Source organism: Pipra filicauda, unplaced genomic scaffold (genome assembly GCF_003945595.2).
Source record: "Pipra filicauda isolate LSUMZ 115617 unplaced genomic scaffold, ASM394559v2 scaffold66_size7647185_pilon, whole genome shotgun sequence".
NCBI classification, from domain to species: Eukaryota; Metazoa; Chordata; class Aves; order Passeriformes; family Pipridae; genus Pipra; species Pipra filicauda.
This window is the reverse complement of record NW_024104831.1, coordinates 2,262,726-2,289,765: the sequence shown is the minus strand read 5'-3', so window position 1 is coordinate 2,289,765 and position 27,040 is coordinate 2,262,726. Positions and strand designations below refer to the sequence as shown.

The window sequence follows — 27,040 nt, the reverse complement described above, 5'->3', positions numbered from 1 at the left end:
AATCAGTTTTCTTATTTCCTCCTTGACTTTGTTTCAAATATTAGTTTTTTCATTAAAAAAAAACCCAACAAAACGAAACAAAAGTAATGGATCTGAGTTACAGGAATCTTTTCTTGCTTCAACAGCAATACAGTTTATGAACAGCATCTTGCACTTCCACAATGCAAGCATTGGAAAAATAAAACTCTATGAATGTCTGCCCTGATTTCAATAAATCCCATTCAGTGACATGCCCAGCTTCCTTCAGTGGTGGCCCCAACCCCTTGAAGAGATCTAAGGTAAGGATCTGTGAGCGTGGGAGGCCACAGGAGGATATTCTCAAGTTTTACAGCTGTGTGAACTTAGAGTGCCCATGTTTGCAAAACACATCAAACCACACAGTCGGGCTGGAAAGCTTTCTGTTGTTTTACTGAAGAATCACAAACACCTACTTAGCTATCTTTAACAAACAGTTATTGAACAAAGAAAACTCAATCCCAGCAATGAGCAAGCTGAACAGCAGCCTCACCAGTTAACAAGCCAGAACACAGGTCTCACAAATGACACCTGTCAAGCCACTCTGTTTCACAGATTTATACCAGGAGAGAATCAAACTTATTACTGCATTTCTATATTTCCAATCTGTTCCATCCCTCCTGATGATAACTTTTCCACTGTTAGCATGAAGCAATTTGTTTTGAAGTGACAAAATGTTTGGACAGAGTTTTTTTTATAAAAATCAGGCACAAATTCTATTTGAATTTAATAAAATGAGAAGTTCTTTAACGGCTCATCTAGTCACAGTGAGTTCAACTCCCACTTCAGCTTCCTGTAGAAACTGGGTCATACAAAAATTCAAGAAGTGAGCAAAGAAAAACATGATTTGGCAAAGGCATAAGGGAACTCACCCATAAATTTCTGAGAAATGCTTTGATATGTTTTTCAATGATTGTTACTTGTCAAATAAAGGAGTTTTCCAGGGAATGAGGACTGGAATTCAAGACTTTTCTCCTTAGAGACTGTCCTGACTTTTAAGTTGAAGAACTACACCTTTTTTTTTAAACCTAATCATTCTGGCCAGGTGGTTCAGGTTTTGTTTGTTCCCAGTGTGATGCACCAGGTTCCGCAGACTGCCTTAAAAATGTTCCCACAGTGGTAGGGCGCTATTCCGAGAAAAAGAGGGTAAGGTTTTGTATCTCTCTTAAGCAGGAAAGAGAACTGAACATCAAAAACAGATTTCAATCAAGTTCTACATTAGAATATATAGCTAAAATCACACTTTATGGAAAATTAATGAAACTGCAATGGTTTTCATACAAGAGCTAACACTTGCTTTCATGGAGGATCCAAGAGTACATGCTATGAATTAATAAGGGTGTCCCCAATTTCCAGCTTAAAAATGCTGCATGATTTCATACTTTTCTGCCTTCTCATGTTTATGAGCTGGCTACCATTTAACAAGCAGTCACCAAGTCCTGGGCATCTGGGTTTCCTCGTGATTCCAGTTTCAGAAAACCGAGGTGCTGATTCATTCTACTTGCCTTTAAGTACCTCCACTGAAGTGCCTGAAAACCTATTATTAACCTACACTTTTGCTGTAATTGGTGAAGAGAGAGCATTTTGGGAATTATTAGCTAGACTGCAAGTCTAAAGCCTAAATTTGGTACTGCAGTAAGAGTTGGATTTGAGAGAGTGATGGAAACACTTCCCCAAAGTAGACATTTTTGGCTCATATTTTAGTGGTGTTTTTACCCATAATTTCTATCAACTACATTTTTTCTTTGCTTAAAAATACATTTTATTTGACATTTAGAGAAGAGTAGGAAAAAGAAATTAAAAATTACTCGTTTAAAGTTAACATATTTTCAGGAACAGTAACAATTTTTATTATCATTTTTCTATTATACTGTTGTTGATGAACATTGAAATAATTATAAGCTTGGCAATAGAGACATAGCTTTCTCTCCACAAAGAAAGAAAGGAGTTGTGACCCTGCAAACTTTTTTTAAGCGTTTTTTCAGACTTGCAAAAATGGAGCTCAGAGTTATCATTTGACTCTCTATATTTATCTAACCACAGAAAAATAAAGCATAGATTAAGAACTTGAAAGGAAATTAATAAATTGCATATCAGTTTGAAACATGTAGTTCCACGGAAAAAAAAAGGGGAGTAGAAATACTTTTTAATGTATGTTAGTCAATCAGAAGAATTGAAGCAACCTTATAACTTAAAAAATCAAACTCAAATATAAACAAGCCTTTATCTTTAAATGGGTAAAATGTTATGTGGGGTTCTTTGGCATAATAACTACCTGAGCCAAGTGGGATCATATTTTATAGATTTGTTTTCTCAAGTCAATTTCCATTTCTCTTCAGACACTCTCCTACTTGAACCATAGTATTTTGAACACTAACTGTTTGTAAAATTCCATATGGTCAATACCCCCTGTGGACCAGAACATGAAGGACTGGAGAACTCTAAAGCACAACCTGCAGATCACAGTTAATTTCAAATTGCCACTATCATCAGATTCACACAAAAGCATGGCACTGTAATGCTTGAGCACAGTGTTGCAACTTTCCACTTCCCAAAACTTCAGCTTTCTGGAGGAATGAAGGGTGAGGCATAAAGCCTTACTGGGAACCCTGAAGGTAGAAGGCGTAAGTTACCCTTCACTGAGGTACACACACCACATTCACATACAACAAAAAAAGGGCGTTCCCTCATTTGTGCTCCTAGTTAAGGATTACCAAGGAATTTGCAGTGAAATACACCATGATGCCATTGGGAATAACAGGTTTTAGAAAACCAGCCATGTAGCATAGATTTTACTGTTATTATTTTGCTTCTCTAACTTTCTCTTACAGCTTCAGTGGTATAGTTGTATGCTGCCTTGATTCTTTTATTTGCTTTCAAACATCTATCACCCTATGAAGTGGATGCTGGCAGCTGAGGCATCCATTTTCTAGCCACTACTCTACCAAAATCAACAAAATAGTCAGTGGGTTATATCACTAAACTAACATCCATATATTAAATCTATGCACTGCAAGCAGCAGTGTGAAAAGAATGTGCCTTTTACACCTTCATTAGAGCTAGCATCCTTGTTCCACTTAAACATAGTATGTATGGATGTATATCTAAAATAAATGAGTATTTATATACTGGAGTATTTGTATAAACAGAGAAGCATGTGGGACCACAGCAGGTTCCCCAATTACAAGTCAGTCACAACTTTGCAATGTGGTTATTGGCTGCAATCAAACAGAAAAAAATATTTCTGTTGGACTTTCATTTCATTGAAAGCTTTAACTATATCTTTGAGCCTTAAAAAAGGAGGGGGAGGGGATTATAGAATTTAGTAAGAAGTTTACATGGCTTTGTAATCAACGGAATGCTACAGCATTATTATTTTATGGTTTTTTGTAATGAAAAAAAAATTCATTTAAACAAAGGAAATATTATACCAATGTATATTTAGATGAGCAATCAAATATTCCAAATTGACTTTTACATTTCAAAGAACTCAGATTGTTTTATTCCTTTTGAAGCATAACATAGATGTATTTTCTCATCCTGATTTGTTTCAAAAAAACTGTTAGGTATGATGTCAGCCTGTTTCATAAGTTAACAGATGCCCTGCTGTCATAGACACTTTCGACACTCAAGTTAGGAATGCTAATACAATGCTATGAAATTTATATTGTTAGGTGTCCTTGGCTGTATGAACTCATTTTAACTTAGAATTTGTATGAAAAAGAAATTGTAAATTCTTAGCAATATTCCATGCACAGTACTTGGTGATGTCCTACTAATGGACACATTAATTGTGTTCTCAACTTTCAAGAGATCTACCTTACTGCTTTTTGTCTACTGTTCACATATTCACAGAATTAAAAGCACAGTAAATGTTACAGTATCTATCAACAATAAAAAAGACACTACAAAATGTGTTTAAGGTGCACTTCACTTTGATTTATGTGATACATGCAGTTCTGGAGCTATGAGACTTTTGCTTTGAATGTACTGCAGTTTTACACTCTTAGCACTCTCTCTGGGACTGATCCAAATCCCATTTCTTCAATGAGCTTTGGATCAGGTCTAGATGTGTAGAGCTCAGGAGCAATTTTTATTCACTGGATATAGTGCAGATCACTATATAGAAAACAAACACAGTATGCTCTCTCCTGTGGAAAATATGTATTTGTTCTTTCTTGTTTTGCTCTTTTCACAAGTTAAATGTAGGTCACTCAGACAGAAGGTATATGGTTGCTCATTAGGGATAGCGAAATTTAACACTTCTGCAGGGCGTGAGACCAAACACTGAGCAACTGTAATCACTTGAGAAATGTAATAGCTGTGTGCTGTGTCTTATGGTTATTATGAAATGGAACTTATACCTAAAGATGAGGAAAACAGTTAGTTTTCTCCATTTATGGAGCTATGCCACAGTTATGACATAATTCATAGCCAGACAGAAAGTTCCAGTTGTATCCATAGACATTTCATAACTCAGTGTAGTGGAAAACTGATATTGAAGAAAGATTTTTGCCAAGTAAAGTTATTCATACACAAGCTTCCTTCTCATGACAGATTCCCCACTGTACTGCAGAGCGATGCTGGAACTCTGCCTTGGGACCAGCACTTTCTACACCCACGCTGAAGGTTTATGTCCTGAGATGAGGTGCTTCTAATCCCCTGTGCTCTCCTTCTTATCCTTACTACCTTATTACACCACAGTTTTGTGCAGAGAATTTTCTAGTTGCTTTTCTAAAACAAGTTCATAAATGGTGTATCTTCAGGATGTTTCTTCCATGACTGAAAGATTTTAATGATCATCCAGGGCTTGAGTGCATTTTTCAACTTGCCTTATTACTTATTCTTAAATGGCTGCAGTTATCAGCAGAGAAAATAATGTGGGCCATCCATTTTTTCCTTCCAGGACCCAAAAGAGGGAAAAAACAAAAAAGAATAGAATAGGGAAAAAACAAAAAAGAATAGACTAGGAAAAAAACTTTCATGATCATAATCCTTACTTCTTGTTGCTAAAAGCAACAGCAAAAGAGTAAAAAAAAAAAAAAAAACAAACTGGAAAATCTTGCAAAGACTTTTCTCAATATAAGAACATTGGCAATCATGTATACTGTATAATTTGTACACAGTGGAGCTATTTATTATGTTTGGCTTAATTTCCTGTCCTCAGAAACAACTTAGAATAGGCTAAGCCTTGGATAATTCAGTAATCCCCAAATTCCCTGCAGTTGCAGTGTGACCCTCTGCAGAGGTAAATACAATATGTAGAATAACTTATTACTAATCAGAAGAGTATGCCTGAGGTAGCTTTTATATTATATCAGGAATGCTACATGCTGCAGTTTCTATTGAGGTGTGCAGGGGACAGTAACCACTGCTGGCCAAGGGTTGGAGATTGCCAGGTGAGCATGCCAGGACAAGACAGGTCCACAGGAGAGCAGAGGCTGAACCCAAGAGGCCCCTGGAATGCTCACAGCCTGCCTGTGCCAACAGGGATGACGCAAACACAACAAGAAGACTGCTGTTTAACCAAGGAGGTCTTAGAAAGAGCTTAAGAAGATGGTCAAAGGACAGTCTATCAAACTGATAGACTTTTGTGGTGTTTGGGTAGGTCTTAGTAGGTCTTTGACTAATTTGTGGGAATATTAAATGCATTAAATTCTGCTTCGTAACTAGAAAATTTTAGCTTTAGTACTTTAGAGTCATCATAGAAGGAATGAAAAAAAGGACCTTGGAATCATCTGAAAACTTGGAAGCAGTTAACGTCTCACTTCGTGTAGGTGGAGATGGCCTTGCAGTTCACCTTTAGAGGCTGCCAGGTATCCATAGAAGAACCAGTTACCAGGGAGGTCCCATCAGCCCATAAACAAGGTGATATATACATGCCTCTCCTTGCTGTATTTCTATCAATGCTGTTGTAGGTTGGAGAATGGAAGAAGAATTTGCCCTGACTGTGTTACTCCAACTCTGAACTCATGCTGACATGAACTTTCCCACATGCAAACACTGCAAGACCTTTGCAATCTTCCTTCTAAAGCCTGGACATTATTGGCATCTAACAGTATGACCAAACTTGACATCTTAAAACCTACAGTGTTTCAAGCCTCATGATGCCCTACAAACTGAAGTAGACACATATGCCTTCTAGGAAAATTACTTTTAAATTTAATTACTTAATTATATTCATCTGTAAATAACCGATATGGTTATTAGATACTGCTTTACTAAACATTATCAAACATTGTATATTTAACATTATAGAATTATACAGAATTATATTTAGCCATTTATGTTGATTCTTTTTACAGAATCTATTTATTATTTTAAAAGTTCCAATAAGATACAAGTCAGACTGTAGAACCTCTGCTCAGTGCTTTAATATTGAAAAATGTTGTGTGTCATTACTGTTAGCACAAGATGTTATTTCATAAAGGTAGGAATTACTTACAGTCACACTAGCAAGGAGTTCAGTGTACAAGTCCACTATTACAGCAAAATGTACAACTGCATAGCAATTAAGATAAGCTGGTACAATTGGATTGAAGGGAACTTCTTTTCCAGTGATCTGTGTAAAGCAAAACAGATATTAGTCTTCAAGAGTGACCTGCTGCTTAGTATACTTACAAATACAAAAACGAAGACAGAATTGCACAAAGATAATCTACTGTCAGACAGTATTACCTACTGTGAGACAGAGTTTAACTCTGTGTGTGTGTGTGTGTCTGCATGTCCACAGCTAAAAAAAAAAAAAAAAGAAATTACTGTACTCTATAGAACAGTTTTGAAAATCTCTTCAGGAAATGAATAATGAAAAAATAAATAAAAAATATTTTTTTCCTTTCAAATAAAAAGAAAAAAACCCACAGCTAAAACACTAATTTCCTTCAGTTTCTGTTCCCATTTCATCTTCCCCTATGCTTTATGACTGCTAATTTGCTAATTTAAAATAGCATGTGTAGAGTTTTTAACATTGATCCAGTAGCATTAAGAGGTCCAAGTAAATTACACACAACTGAAAGCCTGTGCATGTTCTATTTACCACCGGGATTTCCTCAGGAAGGCCAAGTCTAGGTTTGCCTGGTCCCCAGCCTGGCCCTTTGAATATGACAGAAAGCTTATTGCAGAATCCAGGTGTGGCCCAAAATGTGTTCCAAATATGAGCCAAGGGACGTAGCTGGAAAAAAAAAATTAAGTAATTTTTCACTGTTAGTAAAATAAAGTTTAATAAAACATCATATTTTATTCATTTTTAGCTTTCAAATAAATGATTTATCAAACTCTGTAAAGAGAATAAATTAGAAATAGATGAAGATAGTGCAGAAAACCTGGTTGAAACAGGCAGAAGCCATAACAAGCCCTTGGTTTACTGTGAGGATCACAATGACTTCTGCCCAGAGAAATATGTGTTTTTCCATCTGTCCCTTCTATAATCAATCCAGAGTATTTACTGGTATATTGTGTAGCTATATTTATGGTAGTTTTAATCTAGAATTTGGTTACTGGGACCTTGACATGACATACTCTCAATAACTAAATTACTTGGTATGTAACTAGAATGGATGTCATTGCACATCTCCTTGGGTGAACAGTCATGAAAAGCAAATACAGACTCCACTACTCCTCAGGTTTTTACAGAGAATTTTTATCTAGCTTAAATGAAACCTGGACCAATAAATCTAAGAACCATCACACCAAGTACTTTTTTTTTTTCCTTTTTTAATTAAAAAAAACTATTTTCAGCTTGTTCTGGAGGTTTGGTTGAGACCATGACAGCTGCTATATAATCCTGTCAACACAAATCATTCTGGAATACACTGAACAGCAAAATGCAAAAGAGATATAAACAGTATCCAAATAATCATGGAATTTTTTATGAAATAGCAATATTTAGAGAAGAAAAACAACAGAAAAAATATATTTTTGTCCATGCATCACTGCATATTGCAAAACAGACATCATTCAACCCAAAGCCTGTTATATCACTGTATCAGGGCTTAATTAGATGTTGATACTTTGGTCTGTGTTTGGCCCAGCCACTTGTGAAAGTTTGTTCTTTTACTGCCGAGTTATGAGAAAACAAGCACTGATAAATGAGAACTTCGTCCTTGAAGCAAGCATCTTGTATAAAAAGAAATTAATTGCTGTCTTATGACTGGCTCATCGCCTTTCAAGGGCACTTGAAGGAGAAACTGAAGAGGAGAATGATGAAGTAAACCCCCAGACTCAATTAGAAAAGACCCCTGAGGTATAACGCACATGCTCAAGTGGAATTCCAAGGTACCCACGCATGCGCAGAAGAGGCACCACTTACATAACCAGGGGGTGGGACTGAAGGCCTCTAGCTGGATGGTGCTGGCCACACCTGCCCAGGTAGACTTCACCAATTAATTGTATAAAAAGCAGAGAGCTCATGCTGGGAGGAGGGATGAAAAACTCAAGCTTCACATCAAAGGACAATGTTGCCTTTTGCAGGGACACCTGCTACCTTGGGAGCCTATTGACTCTCCGAGAATGCAGCTTCTGCTATGGTAACTATAGGCATTCCGGGGCAGTAAGATAACTTCATATAAAACACCTGGGTAACTGGGGGAGTCGTACTGAGGGCTTATTTCTCTCCTCCTTCCTCTCTCCTGGGTTTTTTCATTTTGTTGGCCACCTCTTAATAATAAATATTGGTCTTTGTTGAGTTTTCAATGGTGTTATGGTTTCAGTATCTTTCTGAACTCTCCCTATTAAAATCACCATTGTAATTAGTTGTTGATTTTACTGTTTTGTATTTTCATGATTACTACAAGTTCTGCATATACTCAGTGCAGTGAGTAGAAATTACTATCTTGTAATGAAATACTGAAAAAATTTAGATAATGTAGATAATTCAGATAATTGACTGTGCAGCAATGCAAGGATGGTCTCAACTGTGCCTAAGAGAGGACTTTCTTTTGAACATGACTGACTGTTGAAAATACCAGAGCCAGTGATACAAACTGTAGCACCTGGAGCATGATGGGATCAAATGAATTTACTGGATGTGTTAAGCCATATACAACTTTTGCATCTTCAGCCTCAAATGTTCCTGACGGAAGAAAACAAAAGAACAACCAACAATCAAATTCAAAGGTATACATATTTTGGCCACACTGACTACAGATGAGAGAGAAAACCTTTTTCTGCTTACCAAATATCCTGTCCCAGATAATAAGTGTGCCGCCGTAATTTTTGTCAATGCAGTAAGGATTTCTACCTATAATAAAAATCATTTATGAGACAAGTAATGGCATACAGAAGAATACATGCAACTGAATTATGAAGCAAAATCATCATTATCATCACTTATAATCTAAAAATAATTTTAAAAGTTTTAAAACGCACCACTCCTTATAATTCTAAAAAATCTCTTTTTTCTTACTATCCTTACTGCTCTCTTTCTATTCAGATTCAAACATGCAAACCCAATGTGTCATACCCAAAATTTCCGTGAAATAGAAGGATTCATTTGTAGAGTAAAACTAATTCAAAATATGTTTATCAAGACAAATTAAAAAGCGAACCAAAATAATTTCACCATTTTTAACCAAAGAAAATATATGCTAAATACATGTATGTGTAATCATCTCATTAATGGCTGTCAGCTGTCTCTGTCTTCTATGTGATATATCTTAACCTGCCTTCATTATTATTAATTTCAGTGTGAGGAAAACTGATCCTTCTATGTTTTTCTAGGGAATGTATTTGTACATAGACTGTCCTCAAAGGTACAAGCAAAGAAACATCAATTACATATCCTAAAGTTCATGGAGATTCTCTGGAGCAACTGTACAACCCTTGATCAGCTCCAGAGTGATTCAGCTTAACTTCAATCAGGATCAGAGGATTAGTTTAGATTTACAGCAGAGCAAATAAGAGCAGAGTGTCTCCCTCCAGGATTACCAGTAGTTGTGCAAATTTTAAGGATTAGACACTTAGAGCATCACAGTTCTTTAAAAAGTCTACACAGTGCCATAAACACTTTACACTGGTAGGATATAATAAATGTTAATAACATCCTCTGTACATATAACTACATATAACTACATTTGAATCTGTTTCAAACTTTTCTTCCATTCTCCTATTTTTTCAAACTTATTATCTCTGCACATTGAATGAGCCAAGGTCATCCATGAAAGTCACTTCTACTCCTCAGATATGTCCATGACATTTTTCAGTATGCAATGGAGTTCATTCTTAATCCAATTTACGTATGCTGTACAGTCTTGAATGCCTCTGAATATTGATGAAAAGTCAATCATCATGCACGTGTGTGGAGTGAGAATAATTCAGACAGCCAAAACCAAATTCCAAATTCCAGCCAAAACTAAAACATTTAACAGTTCTTCCAAAACATAACCATGTCTTTTCACACTTACAGTGCTTGAATTTGAACACAAAAGCATGTTTGTTGATGATATTTCAGTAGTCAGGGAAGGATAAGATATTTTTCTATCATTCTTCATATTTAGAAATATTGAATTGTTTTGCTCAATCTTCAAATTCTTTCATGTTATCCAGACTTAATTTCTGCTCAATAATTAATCTTAAACATAAAATTTTTAAAATAAACTTAAGTTCTAAAAAAGTTTTTTAAAATAATGTGAAATTTCTAACTGAACAGGGACTATTTTTGATGTAATGGTCAAAATTGAAATCTTTCTGTAAAACTGATTTTACAGTACAATTTTACTACATTATTATTACTATAGAAATAGTGAGCTTGAGAAAAAAAAAACACACCAAAGAATAAGAGGTTCCATTTTTATCTTACCATGATGAACTCTGTGATGACTGGGAGTATTAAGAATCCACTCCAGAGGCCCAAGTTTGGTGATAACCTTAAAAAACATAATGTTTCAATGAACTTGAAAATACTGTATAATATCAAGAAGAAGTGAAAAGAGAGGTAGAAAATACAAAAAAGAGGATGTTTATCTTATGGTGAATTGCATAAAAAGACAAAAATGCAATTTTTTTTTTGCCTAAACCATTTCCCTGTACTACTATTACAACAACTTTCATGAAAAAAAGAATAAAATAGTAAAACACAAGTTAAAATTAAATTTCTTTTTGATCCAGCAGCAAATATTGTTCTTATTGTTATTATTAGTTCATGATTTTACTAAAATCATGGAGAGAACTGGAAATCAAGAACTGATAATAGCATGGAGTCACAGTGAAGTGATTGTCCCGCTGCACTCAGTAATGGTGAGGCTGCACCTTGAGTACTGACTGTGTTTAGGGCCCCTCACTTCAAAAACGACATTGAGGTGCTGGAGCATGCCCAGAGAAGGGCAACAAAGCTGGTTAAAGGTCTAGAAAACATGTCCTATGAGGAGTGGCTGAGGGAACTGGTGTTGTTTAGTCCGGAGAAAAGGAGACTCAGGTAGACCTCTCTACAGCTCCTGAAAGGAGGTGGTAGTGAGGTGGGTGTTGGTCTCTTCTGCTATGTCTCAAGTGAAAGGACAAGATGAAATGGCCTTAAATTGCACCAGGTGGGGTTCAAACTACATATTAGAAAAAAAACTTTCACTGAAAGAGTGATTAGGTATTGGAATAAGTTGCTCAGGAAGGTGGTGGCATCACTGTTCCTGAAAATGTTCAAGAAGTGTCTGCATTTGGCACTTGGGGATATGGTTTAGGGGTGATTCTAGATGATCCTGAAAGTCTCTTCCAACTTTGACGATCCTGTGATTCCATACGAGTTGTTTCACTCATGCTTCTTATCTGTATCCATGAGCACTTCTTGGGATCCAGTGTAACTCTGTGATTCAAGTTATGGGAACACTTTACGTGAGCAAATGGCATTGACCCAGAAACAAGTACTCCTTCCTCCTTCGGTACCTTTGACTATTTGTTCCTTCTGTCAATGACCTTCTTTTATCCCGGCACAAATGCAGTAACACAACAAACCTGATTAGGGAACTGATGCAAATCAAAACTAATTTTGTTTTGTTTTTCTCAGTTAGTTTAACTAAATCAGTTCCTGAATCTGATCCAACATATGCTCACAAATACACCAGCATGAGTTGGAGGCATGAAAAGAAAGTAGACCAGCATAAATTCATAGTGGAGCTGCAATTTAAGGCAATGAGTCAACACTACAGAAAGTCCAGCCTTGATCATTCTAATACCAAATCCAAAGCGATAGAAAGCATAATTGCCATAAACTCAACTCTAATTTTCCAAGTTTTGTCAGAAAACATGGATGAATTAAGTTTGTATCAGCAGGGTTTATACTAAATTGGGAACTCTCCGGTATTATGGAGGAAAGCCACTACTGACTTCAAATTTTGTGCTCTGGTTAGCTCGACAGAAGTGTGTGGACACCTGAAAACAGCAACCATTCCTTAATCCCAAACACAAATCCATCAGCCACAAATTGATAAAATCACTGGTTAACCAAAAAGGATTTGTATTCACAATATATTCTAAAATGGTATCTAATCACCATGTCTTATGACCATAATGTCCTGCAGTTAAAAAGGAGGGAGGGGCATAAAAGCAGCTAAATAAAAATGCTTAGACCTTAAGAAACAAACTTAAGAATCTATCACTTTGTCTTTTACACATCTTAATTAGTAAATTTAATATTCATACTGCTGAAAGGGTTAATCTGTAATATAATAATAGAGATAAGATTGGCACAAAATACAGTAAGTAGAGAAGCAGTCATTACTCATGAGAGTAGGTCCATTCATCTAAAAGCTAAATATACAAGGAGTTTTATTCATTTAATGTTTACAGAACAAAGTCACAAAAAATGGCAGTTCCATTTCTCTTCACAGTTGTGCAAGTGCAAGTAGATCTGGACTCAAAAAGCAGACTTAGTACATTCATCATATATATTTAAATTGTTATGAATCAGGAAAGTATCACAATAAAAGGGAAAAAATACTTTTTTTTTTTAATTTTTCTCTTTACTAACAGCAAAAAGAACACCTACCTAACTGGTTAAGTAGAGTGTTTCTGTAATTAAAGGAGTATAGAATTGAGCAAATTCTTCAGGTAGAGAGAACTGTAACATTTGTAGCACCTTTCTCAAAATCCTGCATACACTTGACTGGAAAAGCAGAATACTGAGACAAGTTTTTTTTGTTTCATTTAACTCAGAAGCCAAGGATAACATAAGTAGGACCATTTGTATTTCTTATTTCTCCCTCAAAATAAGTTCAAGTCTGAAAAGACCACCTCAAGGAAAGAAATAATTCATCATTCATGCTAGTTCCATTTCCCAGCTTTCTCAAGCAGAACATCCCACTGTTTTAAGCTGTATGAGATGTGACCACTAACTTAATCCAAGACAAATGTCTTGGATTGAACTGTTACCCAGCACCTGAGAGAGCAGTGATTTCTCTATTACACCACACCTAACTTTAATCCAGTTGGTTTTAATATTTTTTTAGCTAAGTATTTTAAAAATTTTTGTGAAAATAAACCAAATCTGCACTAGGAGAGCAGGGAATCAGTACGGAATAGCAGTCTTCACACTTAGCCTACCTGTGAATTATAATAAAATATTCTCAGAATTAATAACTTCAGGTCTCAATGCCCAGCTGATTGAATTAATATTTTAAAATTAAAATTCATGATTCTGAAAGTCTACATAATACATCCATATGCTAAAGCAGAACTTTGTGTCTTGGGGCTCCCTGGGGACCTCAGGAACCTATGTAAAATTTTAAACAAGTATTTTTGACTAATCCTAGAGAAATTACTTTCTTTGGATAATGAAACCTCTCTCATTCTTTAAAACAGTCTTTCTTGGAGTGATGACATTCAAAAATCTACTGAAATATCTTTTCTACAGCATAATAAGTGACTGAGGCCTGAGCCTACTTCAGTCAAGGTTTCTTCCATTGCAAAGATATATTAGCCACACACTGATCGAAATATCATCTGAGATAACAATTATAACTGCATGACTTTTAAGATCAGAGGCAGTACAGAACTCTGCACCTGATGAAGCAAAAATCCAGTATGATGAAATAGCAATCCATAAAGAAATCCTTTGTCTAAAACACATCCGAAATTTTTTTTCAACACAGTCAAAATGGTTCTGGGTGCTATTTCTAGAAATTTCCTTTGCTATCAGTAAGTTTACTTCTGGATGCTTAGCACATTCCTAAAACATAAAAAAATGCTGTCTGTGGAAAACTTGGTGCCAAAAATTTTATAAATATTTTATAAAAATATATGCTATAAATATAACTAATTATTCCAACAAACAGAAACATATTATTAGTGGAAAGCTGAGTTGTGAAGGCTTCTGCAGCACCTCATGGCAAAGAAGGTAATTACTTTGTTTAAATTTGTTGAATTTTTCTATATTCTACCATTTACCTGGGGCAAAACTCAGCAGATTTTTCATCAAAGTAAATTGTCAAGGCTTGGATAGTAGGACAATTTTTACCAGGCAAGATTCTGACACTGCCATGTCAGGCTGACAGGAACTTACTGCAATTGCAATGAAAGGAATGAAGTTTGTAGGAACAAAATCTAATGTGGTGTAACAACAGTGCTTGTTCCAAAGAATGCCTAACAGGTAACAGAGAAGAGAAAGGCAGCAGCAGTTACTCGACCCACCCATCTACTACTTTTCATCTGTCAGTCTATCCTTGTTTCCATGCCTTCATTTTATCCAGACATTTTCCTTGGAGAATCTCAATTTCAAAGAAGCATTCTTTGTAGCAGTAACCAGGCTTATGCTGTAGTTGCAACTAGTCACCAAAGCATATACACTAAGTCTCAGTTATTCAAGACAGAAAAATATTTTCAGCTTAAAATAGTGTTGTATTCAAGTTGACTTTTTAGAGTAAGAATTTTCACAATGTTCACAATTCAGGAATAAAAAAAAGTTTTTAAAAAAGCAAAATAAATGTGATAAGAATAGCAGATCAGCTCAGTTTTTGTTGCCTGTAATCAGGATTTTCATTAAAAAAAATGGAAATGCTGCTACTGTGATTTTTGTATCAGACTTTTTTACTGGAAAGCAGTTTCAAAAGTAAAAAAAATAAATCCATGAAATGCCATTGTTCAATATCCCTACCAACAGTATTTCAAACCTTATTACATATTATTCAAAGGAAATACTGTGAATATAAAATATTCTTTATCTCATCACTTTGCAGTGATTTGGGGAATACAGAAAAATAGCTACCAATCCCTTAAAAGTTGAAATACCTCAACTGTTGTCCCACAGTAACCTTATCTGTATTTTGACCAACATGAGTGGGGATTTACATTTGTGTTTGTTTCCCTGATATAGACACCTACGGTTCTAAATCAACTTCTGTCTCCAATTTTGCCTTTCTCAATTAACAAACACGTCACGTGCACCAAAACTCCCATGCTAGTGACCCACAGATGAACTTCAGTATTCCAACAAAACTCTTATCCTACTTCCTTCATTGTTTAACATCTCATTGCCAAAATAAATTTTTCACTTGTCAAAGTCCTTACAAATGGACTCAATAAACTACCTGCAAATCAGATACGTAGATGTCTTTCACATAATAGATATAAAAGCTTTGTCAGAATTCTCCGCAAAAATCTATTCTTTCTTTCTTTACTTTAAAAACCAACTTATTTCCTCTGTTGTATTTGGGTATCACTAAATAATAAAGCAGAATTACTGACAGTAACTGAAGCAACTCTAAGACAAGTGCAATAAAGAAGGCAGGCTAAAAGCTGCATGTTTAGAAATAGCTTCCATACCTTACTGAATAAAACACAGTGGAATTGAAAACTTTGAATATAATGAGAACTGAATGTTTTTTGCTACAATAGTAGTTCTTATATAAAGATGTTTCCTTTGTGACAGCAATCCCTAGTCTAAAGGAAAAGAACATTATGCAATATCTCTTGCGGCATGTAAGCACCTCCGTTTGCGGTCTCAGAGTTTGTCAGCACCAAGGGAAATCTTTATTGCCTGGTACCTGCACCACTTCAATGTAGTTCTTGTTTAAGTAATGAGAAAAAATCGTGACATGAAATCCAAGGGAAACTTTACATCTTGTGTAACAACTCCTCCTGTCACCACTGCAACATGAATCTTTACTTAACTCTGTTTCAACATGAATGCTAGGAAGGAAAGTCGACTGAGTAGAGCAGGCAACCTTACAGTAAAACCACTCGTATATAAAAAGTTCTGCCTTGTTTTTTTTTTCCTTTGAGTATAAGGAAAGTTGTTTGTAGCACAGCATTACTTTCAACATCACAGTGTTACTGATCTGCAGGACAGAGGAGGGTAAATTCATCCCCGGAGCATCACTAAGGAGCACCCTGAACTTTGGGGTTTCTGTTAGACTAGTTGGTAGTAAAACACATACTACAATTCATTTCCTCATCAAAATCAAGACAAGTTTCTTATTCCTTGTATATAAATCTATATTTCAGATAGTCTGGTGGGGAAATTTAAAAATAAGACCTTAATTACATTCCCCAGTAGAGCTGCTGTGTTAATTTAGGACAACACACCCATGTATTTATACAGATGGCTCTGGTGATCAGATTTGCCATGTGAAATCTCTACAGGGAAGCTGAGGAAAGGCGGAACTCCTAGGATATGTGCTTGTCTGCCAGTTTCACACTTTGAAATCCTCAGCAAACCCTGATTTATATGCCGCCAACTGTTTTCCTATCTGATTAGGCAGTTTTCTACTCCAGTAAGCATGTAAAATGGATATAGCCAGATTTCCACACTGAGAAGTGAAAAAACAATATTTATAATTTAGAAATAAAACAAGTCAGAGGAATCAGGCCTTTTGGGATCATAAAGAGTTTCATAGGGGGTGAATTTCTGATAAATCTGGATTGTAGGAATGGGAAGTGAAAGCCTAGTTTTAATGGATAGTCCAGTTTAGGGCATATTTATATAATAAACATGCAGCCTTAAGAAATGTGTTTATAATAAATTGTCTTGTAGGCACGCTGTTGTCACTTTTCATTGTTTTACACTTCAGCCGGAAGGCAAGGTTTGAATCAAACTGTCATCTTACACGAATATTTAAGTTAACAGTTGCAATAAGTGGATGCAACCTTTTTTACTTTAAAGGTCCAATTAAGCCTTGTGGGAAAGGTGAGCACATGTAGGAAGCTTCAATCAATTTTTCCACTAAAAATGAGAAAACTAACCGGTTGTTTTAATTGCAGCATTACAAATAGCATAGCAAGGAGCAAGTCACACTTTGAGTCATGTATCAAGTTAAGCATTTTAAACAAACTCCAGGAGAAAAACTGCTATACAATTTCAGCATTTTTCAGCAGCTTGACAAATACATGCTGGAAATTGCAGGGGAAAAAACCAGAAAGTCATAAATCAGTATGCCAGTCCTGAAATAAACTAAAATATAGCCAAGTGAGGCTCTTCATCTTCCTTTTTAAACAGACAGAAATATAGTAAGCAGCCTACAGTTTGTGTTTTTAACAAATAATGGTCTTTCACATTTTCTGTTGGCTTTGAATTTAACTAATTTAAATAGCTTCTCAATGAGTACAAGCAATGAGAAAAACTCAAGAGTATTACATGTAATATGTTAAGATGGAAAATTAGATTTTTTTTTTTTTACAAAGAACAGCATCTCTAACATCATTAATGTGGCATCCTTTCATTATTATATTAACTTTGTTTGGTAAATCAGTTGTTTAGATTCTTTTCCAAGATGCAGAATGTGATGAAATGCGTTGCATCTCTAAGTAACTCACTTCACTTTTACCTTGATGATTCTCCAGAGACTTAATAGACAGAAGTGACCTAAATAAAACTCTTGAACTATGATTTTTAGTTTTAGGGTTTCTGCAGGCATATTAGCAGTAGTCAGGCCCGCTGCTGCTTAAGTAAACATTTCGCATCTGTCACTTGCAAGAAGAGTCTTTGGTGCAAGGACCAGAAGCCAATAGTCAAACTCAAGGACTTAATTATTGGGATCAAACTTGAAGTCGTTGCTTATGTTTTTGTCCCATAAAGTTTTCATTTCTGGCCTCACTACTGACCCAGCTTCAACAGGGAAAGGGAAGGATTCTTCTGCCTGGATTGTTGCCCATCAAACACAAATCACCAATATAAGCCTATTACAATGGAGCAGTCACTTTTGAATGAAAAAGATCATGGCTCCTGTGCTCCACGTTGAATTCAGTGCTATCGAGTGCACAGCACTACACAGTTCACTTAAATTACTTAAATATTTTTAAGTCTCCCTCTCTCTATTTGCAGTTAGGTTGAAAGAGAAGATAGATAAGAATAAAATACTGGCTCGTGGTGTAAAGGCACATCCAGGTAGACTCAGATACTTAAAAGTGCCAAGGTTTTAAATAGCAGGCTCATCCTGAGGCTACTAAGGTGTCACATCGGAACTCTTAATCATCACCGAGGTCCTAGGTGCCAAGGAAGGAACTCCATACCTCATCCCACTACATTTTTCCTGATCAAATTGTGTTCAAGTGCAGCCTACAATTAGCAGAATAGGAACAGTGTGCTCTCTTCTGAATGTTTTATTTTCTCTCCTTTTTGTTATTCTTTTTATTTAAAACAAAAAGCAGAGTTATATGCTTTATATATCTAGAAAGATAATACTTTTCTCCCCTCATGGGGGAAGAAAAACATGGAAAAGTAGAACATATTTTGCAGTTATTACTAGTATTTCTGCTTAGTGATAGTGTTGTCAGCTTTGCTCTCCTCCACGTTCTGGCAAATGCAATGTTGACAGGACTTTTATCCTGCAGGTTGATCAAAAAATCTAATAAGCCATTTTGGCAGACAGGCTGGATTGAAGCAGTGAGATCTCTTTGTTTCTTGGAATCATGCTTAAGTTTTATTTTCTACATTGTATATATACTCTATCTGGACCTACAAAGTCACCGTCTACCCTGAAGAAAGTATTTTTATCTTTCTAGTGGTTATTGAATTATTTGTTCTCTTTCTCTCCAGAGTAAACATTCTAATTGAGAGTTTGTGGCAGGCAAACAATGAATTTATGAATGATAAAAGCGTCAACTTCAGGAATGGGATGAGAACTTTCCTTTGTAAACCAAATTTTTTTTCTGTATGCATATCAGCAAATAGTTCATTCCCCGTTGGTTTCAGAATAATTTCTTGAACCTTTGTAACAGTGAGAAAGTATCCAGTAGGCTGTCAGATGACGTGACCTGTTTCTAGGAATTCCACTTAAATCATCTATATCACTGAGAGTTGACAGACATGATCTTGAACATCAGATTAGGAGAATGGTTGTAATCATCTTTAATTACATTCATCTCTTTGATGACTTTTAGTAAAAGTCTTCTGAATGGTAAGTTTCTGATCCCTTTCAACCTGACTAGGACAGATGTGTGTGTTTCTAATTTGAAGGGGAACATCAGACAGACCTGTGTCTGGTTTTTGCTACAGCTTTTTGCTCTTTCATTAAATGAACCAATGTACTAGAATAAAGAAAATTAAAGGTTTTGTTGGCATATGGTATTTGAATTCAAAGTGACCTTCCAGCATCAAATTCAAGACATACTACAGCTTCAAAATTTTACTCAATTACATTGGATTATTAGTGATTTTACCTTTTATTGGTGATGCTTTTTAATTTAAAAAAAAAACCACAACAAAACAAAAGCAAACCCCAAACTAAAACAACAACCAAAAACCACAAAGCCTAACCATATTTCTTATCTTGGCCAGAAAATCAGATCAGTCTATTATACAAGGCCTAGACATTTTTAACCTACTAACAAAGTATCCCTGTTTTTATTTGAAAACTATTGAATATTTTAGTTCTGTACTAAAGACCTTCCTCCAACTCCACAAATCAACCACAAGAACGAAACTAACTTGTTCCCAGTGCAAACACTCAAAAGTGTAATACTCAAATAAGTTTTGTTAAAATGCTTTCTAAATTCAAAGTCTCATGTCTTGATCAGATATACCTTTCAGTTTTATGAAATGAATTACTAACATGCTTCTAAATTACAAAACTACTGTAAGTACTTTAAATAGACCCTGTAATATGTTTTTTACTCCTGTATTCCTTTCTTGTTCATTTAAATGAGACTAGGTCCAAGAAAATGCAGAAATAAAATTTGCCAAGACATATACCAATCTCAGTTGTTAGGACCTGGAAATTAACAACTGAATATTTTATCTATTGTCTCATGCTGTCACTTATTTTTCACATTGTCTTAAAAATCTTATGATTCTTTTGACCGCCATCCAATAGACTTTTCATTCTCTAGAGTTTCAAGAATAGCTTTTGCTATTGATATAGTAATCACAGGTGTACCGCTACTTAAAAGTAGTATGTACATTTTTATGTATTTTCCTTAATTTTACTTGGTTCTCAAATCTATTTGTTTAATTTCCTTATCAGACAGAAAATCAACACGAAACATAGAAGATCTTTCCTGAATCTGACCATTTTCTTAGGTATGAGCTGATTGATGCAAGGACTTAAGGACTGGGCCACAGCAGCTCACCTGTACTCAAGGAGCCTAGATGGGCTATGTGGGGCATGAAAGTGTGATGACTTCATGACTTCTTTCTGTCAAAGCTTTTTATTAAAGAAAACTGAGCAGAAGTCAAAGATAAACAAAGACACAGAAAAAAACCTCCAGTACATAAGTGCAAAATATTTTTTTGACAAATACAATACATTTCCTCAGCAAGTTTCAGTTTCACTAAATTGGTGTTTTCTGACAAAAACAAATGTACTTTTCCCTATATCTGTAGCAATATCATGTCTCTCTTTCCAGTCTGCATGAGGTGTTGCCAAAATTATTCCCATTCCTCACCTGTTTTCACCCATGTTACTCCTGGTTAATAGTTGTTCCTCACCTTTTTCTGCTCCCAGAGTTTGATGGGGTAGAAAACTTAAACAAGGCAAAAAGAGATGCCTTAAAAAACCTGACTTCCATGAGTATGGTAAAGGGCAGATTACAGTCTTTCCTTAAATTAGAAAATTAAACAGAAAGTAATACATGTCAAAGATCAAACAGGCAAGGAATAATCTGCTGCTGCAATTACTACCATCAGGGATTGGATCAGTTGATACTTTCCAAATACAATTTGACATCTCATAAAAATTACAGCTAAACCAACAGAAACTAATTTCTGTTTTTCACAGGTGCCTATCAGGTTATAAACACACCTAACTTATTGGTTGTAATAAATGCATAATGGAAGGATATAGTTTAATATAAGCCATAGACCTTCCGAATCACCTGTGAAAATAAACTGAAATGCAGTATTTCTGCCTGTCAGTAACAGTCCTTAAACATTTAGTGGCTTTTGAAAAATTAGATTTTTAGTGCTCTTTGACTGAAGTTTTTTCTTCACTCCCCTATGATCTAGATGAGAATGGTCTGTCTGGTCATGGAAATGTTTCTCCCGGACTAGAGTCAGATCTCCTGACTTATTCCATTGATCTAAACAGTATTGGATAGAACCAAAAATTGTTTTTTCTTGATTTATTGAGATCACAGAACTATAGAAGCATTTAGGCTGGAAAAGAACTCTAAGATCAAGTGAATCGTTAACCCAGAACTGCCAAATGTTTTCCTCAGTTGGGTTGATTTTTTTTTTCATTTTTCATTTAAATAAACAATTAGGAGTTTATTTCAATATCTTGATGCTACTCAGAGATTTTTAAAAAATCTTTGGAAAAATTCTGACATAATTTCAGATTACCATGCACATGGTGCAATAATCACAGAATCATAGAATCATTAAGGTTGGAAAACACCTCCAAGATCATCAGGTCCAACCTTTGACCAAACACTACCATGTCACTAAACCACAGCACTAAGTGCCACGTCCAGTCATTTCTTGAATACTTCCAGAGATGGTGACTCCACCACTTCCCTGGGCAGCCCATTCCAATGCTTAATCACCCTTTCAGTGAAGAAATTCTTTATGATGTCCAGCCTGACTCTCCCCTGGCACAGCTTCAGGCTACTTACTCTTTTCCTCTTGCTGGTTGCCTGGGAGAAGAAAACAACTTCCACCTGGCTACAACCTACGCTCAGGAAGTTGTAGAGACTGATAAGGTCTCCCCTCAGCCTCCTTTTTTCCAGGTTAAACAACCCCAGCTCCTGCAGCTTCTCCTCACAGGACTTACTTATAGACCCTTCACCAGCTCTGTTGCCCTTCTCTGGACTTGCTCCAGCACCTCAATGACATTCTTGCAGTGAGGGGCCAAAAACTGGACACAGAATTCGAGGTGAGGCCTCACCAGTGCTGAGTAGAGAGGTACAATCATTGCCCTGGTCCTGCTGGCCACAATATTGCTGATACAAGCCAGGATGCCGTTGGCCTTCTTGGCCACCTGGGCACACTGCTGGCTCACGTTCAGCAGCTGTTGACCAGCATCCCATGTTCTTCTCTGCTCAGCAGTTTTCCAGCCACTCTTCCCCTTAGGCTGTAGCACTGCATGGGGTTGTTGTGATCAAAGTGTAGGACCTGCCACTTGGCCTTGAATCTCATGTCTCTGGCCTTTGGCCCATACATCCAGAATGCACAGAAGCAGTGAAAAAAAAAAAGTAGACTTCCGATAACAAAAATTCTTGTAATGGGACAATATAGTTAAACACAAGTGCATAATGTTAAGTCACAAAGTTGTGTTTTTGCTCTAGCATACCCAGCTTTTCTTGATTAATTTCAGATATGCCTTTCCTTTATCAATAGTTCGTTCTAATAATAAGTAATAATAAAAGATTCCAGCACCACAAGAATGGTACAGTACAGTTTTTATATAAAATTTATATCGTTTGAAATGCTGCACTATTTTATACAAAAGGGCAAAAACTAACACATGTCAAGTATGTAGGAAATACAAAAGTCTAAATGACATAGAACCAGAGTGTACTTTTGATCTTCATGATACTGTAGTCGGAGAATACATGACTCACTTAGGATAAGATAAAATAAAATAGACCATGTCTGATCTGCTCATAGGAAAGCTGGAAAAAACCTAACATAACAAATACTGAGAAAAGTCAAAGTTATAACACAGGAAACATCTCTTAACACTACTTGAAACAACATTGGACACATGTAAAATTTAAGTAGGAAAGATAGAAAAATATCAGAGATCATATTTGGCTTTAAACTTTTGCTCTAGGCTGAAACATGGCACAGAAAATTTCAGCACAGTATGATCATTCTTTTGTAATTACTGAATTCAATGTAAATGACTCCCAAAACAAAACATCTTCCCTTAGAAACTTTCACATACTTTCAATCTTTCCCATTAGTTAAATATCATATGGGTGTTTTTTCTATAAACACTAAATTGTGAATGTCCTTTCTTAAACTTTTCAATTCTAAGCAAAAAATAAAAAAAAATCACCTATTAAAGAAAAAAAAAAGACATTTTTTCCCTGTATCTTAATAGATTTTATTTTCCTCAAGGAGAAAGATGTACAATCAAAAGTTGTAAAGTGACAATTTCCAAACATATTTGACTAGTTAATGTGGGCCAAATTATATCTAAGGAAACATCTATACTGATGAAAAAACAATAGAAATCTGAGGAAAAACTCAATATTTCTTACCAATTGCTCCTTCATTTTAGAAGCAAACTGTTATATCTTGCACAGCAGAATGGACATAACAAAGCCTATGTCCCTTAGCCCCTAGTGATATGTACCATCATCCTGTAACAGCACCCACCATGGGCTCCCAGAGGACACCAGAGCTGCTGGGGGATGATGAATATCTGCTCTCAGAGCAAGAGCTAGTAGCAGTTACTGAGACAGGATACTGTTTTTCATAGAACCCCAGGTCTGCAGCCCCAAAAAAACCTCATATGTTTGGAAACAGATGGAAACTGAGACTTGCAGAAAGAATTTTCTTATTAACATAATCTGTGTAAAATAATTAGAACCATTAAAATTCACAAAAGGACTGCAAGAAAAAAACTAGAGATGACACAGCTATAAACAGTTAAATTTGAATAGTTTTTGCAAAGAAAATCCAAAATAAAGATGAAGCATCATATTAATTTCACCAAAAATATTGGGTAACATAAACCTGCATGGCTGCTACCATTTCCCTTCTTTTCCTTATTCTTTTCTGTCAATCCCTTGCCCTTGAGAGCAGGAAATCTGCTAATACATGGTGTAACCCTATTTCTATTTTGACATCATATTTGACCTTACAGCATGACTTCAACATATTTCAACTCATTTCAGCTGTGCTAAAAAATCAACAATATCAACATTAAGCAAAGTCCTATGAGTGGATCAACTGGATCAGTACAAAAGATCCATTGTTTTTCTACTGGCACAATAATTTAATAGTAAGGAGTGCTTATCTTTTCATTGAGACTGAAATTCATTCTTGTTTAGACTAGTGTCTAAACTTGGCACATTGCACATATGCTATGGAAATTCCTTTTAAGCCCTATGAAGGATTTAGCGCTTTAGAGGGATGTAGGCAATTTATAAGCATCTGAAATTCACTTTAGAAACTTTAGACGTCCACTGTGGCACCAGTGCTGAGAGTCATTGAGTTACTGTTGTGCAGCAGAATGTTAGAAACCTCATAGCCAAGGAAGAGATGGCTTCAAACAGCAAATACATAGATGAGGCATATTACATTTTTTCTCAGTGGTAAAACACACTAAAGTAATTTGTGAAACCTAAAGTATGAGCAAAGAAACTTTACTACCATGTGATTCGTACTAGTAGTTTCAAAAAGTGCTTGAATTTGTTCAAAACATTTTAAAAAGCTTAACTGTATATTGCTTGAGTTTATGCCAGTTCTGGTGATTGTGAAATTTTATCGTAAGCCTGCCCTATTCAATTGGTATTGCAGAGCATCAGACATGTTAATGATTTTAGAAATGTGTCCAACAGAAGTGAAATGTCATCAACCAAAGTTTGCTATTGGTTCACTAAAACTATCTTTTTTATTTTTTGGTTAATCCTTTTTTTTAAGGTAACAGACAGAAAGTATAAAAGAAAAAACTGCAATTTAAACAATACAATCACCTAAAATAGCAAATAAAGAAAATAAAATTACTTTCCCAAAGAACTGTCCTACAAATTACATCATGAAACTAGAGGGGGAAAAGGCTCTGTATGGGCAGAATAATCAAAGAAGTAAGTGTTGTAAAAATAATTAGCCCGTAGCCCACTCGGGGCTACTGAGAAATACGCTACTGACCTATAACATGGAATACCTTTAAACACCTCTACTGTAATGCAAGGAAGAAGGCAAAGGCTGTTGAACTACCTGAGAAGTCTGGGAACTACCTATTAATTACAGTGGGTTATTAACTGTATATGTGCTTAAACTAGATATGGTCTACACACTCACAAAACACAAATAAAGTGGTAGAGTCATAAACAAATAGCCATCAAATAATCAAAGAGCATTTTTCATCTGAGAATTACTAGTGCTAAGAAAGAAACAATATCTGACTTTAGTTGCAGCTCTAAATGATCTTTAAGAAGCACTGGTATTTGGATATTTTTCCCTAAAATATTTATCTTAGAAATTGAAATCAGTTTCAGTATCTGCCAAAAATGTTTAATAAGCTGCAAGATAGGAAAATATACTATTAAAATAGCAAAAAGTTTTGATTCCTCACAGTTACTTTTAAATCTAATTGGGACCAACTGGCCTCATTGCTTCTTATAAACTTAGCAATATATATTCAGAAAAAGAAATAAAAATGAACAGATGTTTCTCCTTAAAGAAATCAGACAAAGATTTTTCTTACACAATAAATCAGCTGCTAGTGGATTTCCAGGACACTGCTCCAGGCTAACTGTTTAGGTATGGCTTAAAAACCTGGTTTACCTCTGTGTGTATCCAAAACTGGTAAAGTAGATTAAACTGTAAATGAACAGCAAACACCGAAGGGGGAATGAAAAGAGCCATGGGCAAGTTGAACATCTGAAAAACGAGAAAAAAATCATATATTAGATATATAATTCTAAACTCATGATAACATAATGAAGTACTACCTCAGGAGCACAAAGCACTGCACGATATACTTGCTTCTTCTAACAGGTCCTTAATAGAAATTACACAGCATACATAGATACTGATCATTATACTACTACTAGATGTGCTACAGCAAATGAGACATAAATTGATCCAAAAGTGGTTTCCCAAAAGTCATACTGAGCAAGTAGAAAAATCAAGACAAGAACTCATAAATCCTGATATTAGATGTTTATTCTGTGTATTACATGGAACAGACAGAATCATATCCTTGACATGAACAGTTTACTTTAAGGGGAGAATTATCATAGAGTAAGCAAGGTGTGAATTTATAACACCATAGTTTTAGCATCCAAACTCCCTACATGAACACCATAAGGGTAAGGCCACTTACTTGGCTTTCCAAGTTAATTATAAATTCTCACCCTAACTTTCCTATGGCATCTCCATTAAAGTCTGAGTCCTAAAACATGCTAGCATGAAAAATGTATCAGAAAACTTCTTACTTAGGAAACACTCTGGTATCTTACATACAGAGTAAGTCACAGGAATTCCACAATTAATTGTTTAACTGGCTGAGCAATACAATAAAACTTCCGAGACCCCCATACATTAAAAGTCAATCTGCTTCCTTCAGAAAAAGGCGTATATTTTTCTTTTCCCTTGTACCTGACATTGTATTGTATCACCTGCAATTAAAATTTAATTCTTCTCTAAAACAGAGATTTTTCCTAAACCAAACAGTAGCAGAAGTATCTTTAAAACTTTAAATCTCTTTAGCACTCAGGGAAAATCTTTGCAGCAGACAAGAGATCCATGTGAAACATGGAAAAATTAGCAAAATCTGTTTCCAAATTCCTATTGCCCTTTTCACTAAAATCAAAACTTTAAACATCAGCAAAAGCAGACTGATAGCCATGACAGGCCTCCTGAACCAGGAATTCCTTTAGTGTAGGTCTGGACATAGCATTTAAAGACAATATTCTCTCAGTTTTAGTCAAAAGGTCTACTCAATAGGTAGATGTCCCACTGAGGCTCTGAAACAACTTCACCCCATCCCTGTGA

General features: G+C 35.6%; 1 protein-coding gene across 2 annotated transcripts in view; it reads right to left on the bottom strand.

The window, feature by feature from the left end:
• AGMO (alkylglycerol monooxygenase) overlaps positions 1–27,040 on the bottom strand; it is a 190,435-nt gene that overhangs the window by 79,603 nt on the left and 83,792 nt on the right. For both annotated transcript variants that reach the window (XM_027723249.2, XM_039388648.1), the window contains exons 5-10: positions 25,829–25,924; positions 10,811–10,877; positions 9,188–9,253; positions 9,006–9,085; positions 7,052–7,186; positions 6,461–6,577 (exon numbers count right to left, since the gene is read on the bottom strand). In XM_027723249.2, coding sequence (XP_027579050.1) covers positions 6,461–6,577; positions 7,052–7,186; positions 9,006–9,085; positions 9,188–9,253; positions 10,811–10,877; positions 25,829–25,924 — 561 coding nt within the window. The remainder of the gene's footprint in view (positions 1–6,460; positions 6,578–7,051; positions 7,187–9,005; positions 9,086–9,187; positions 9,254–10,810; positions 10,878–25,828; positions 25,925–27,040) is intronic.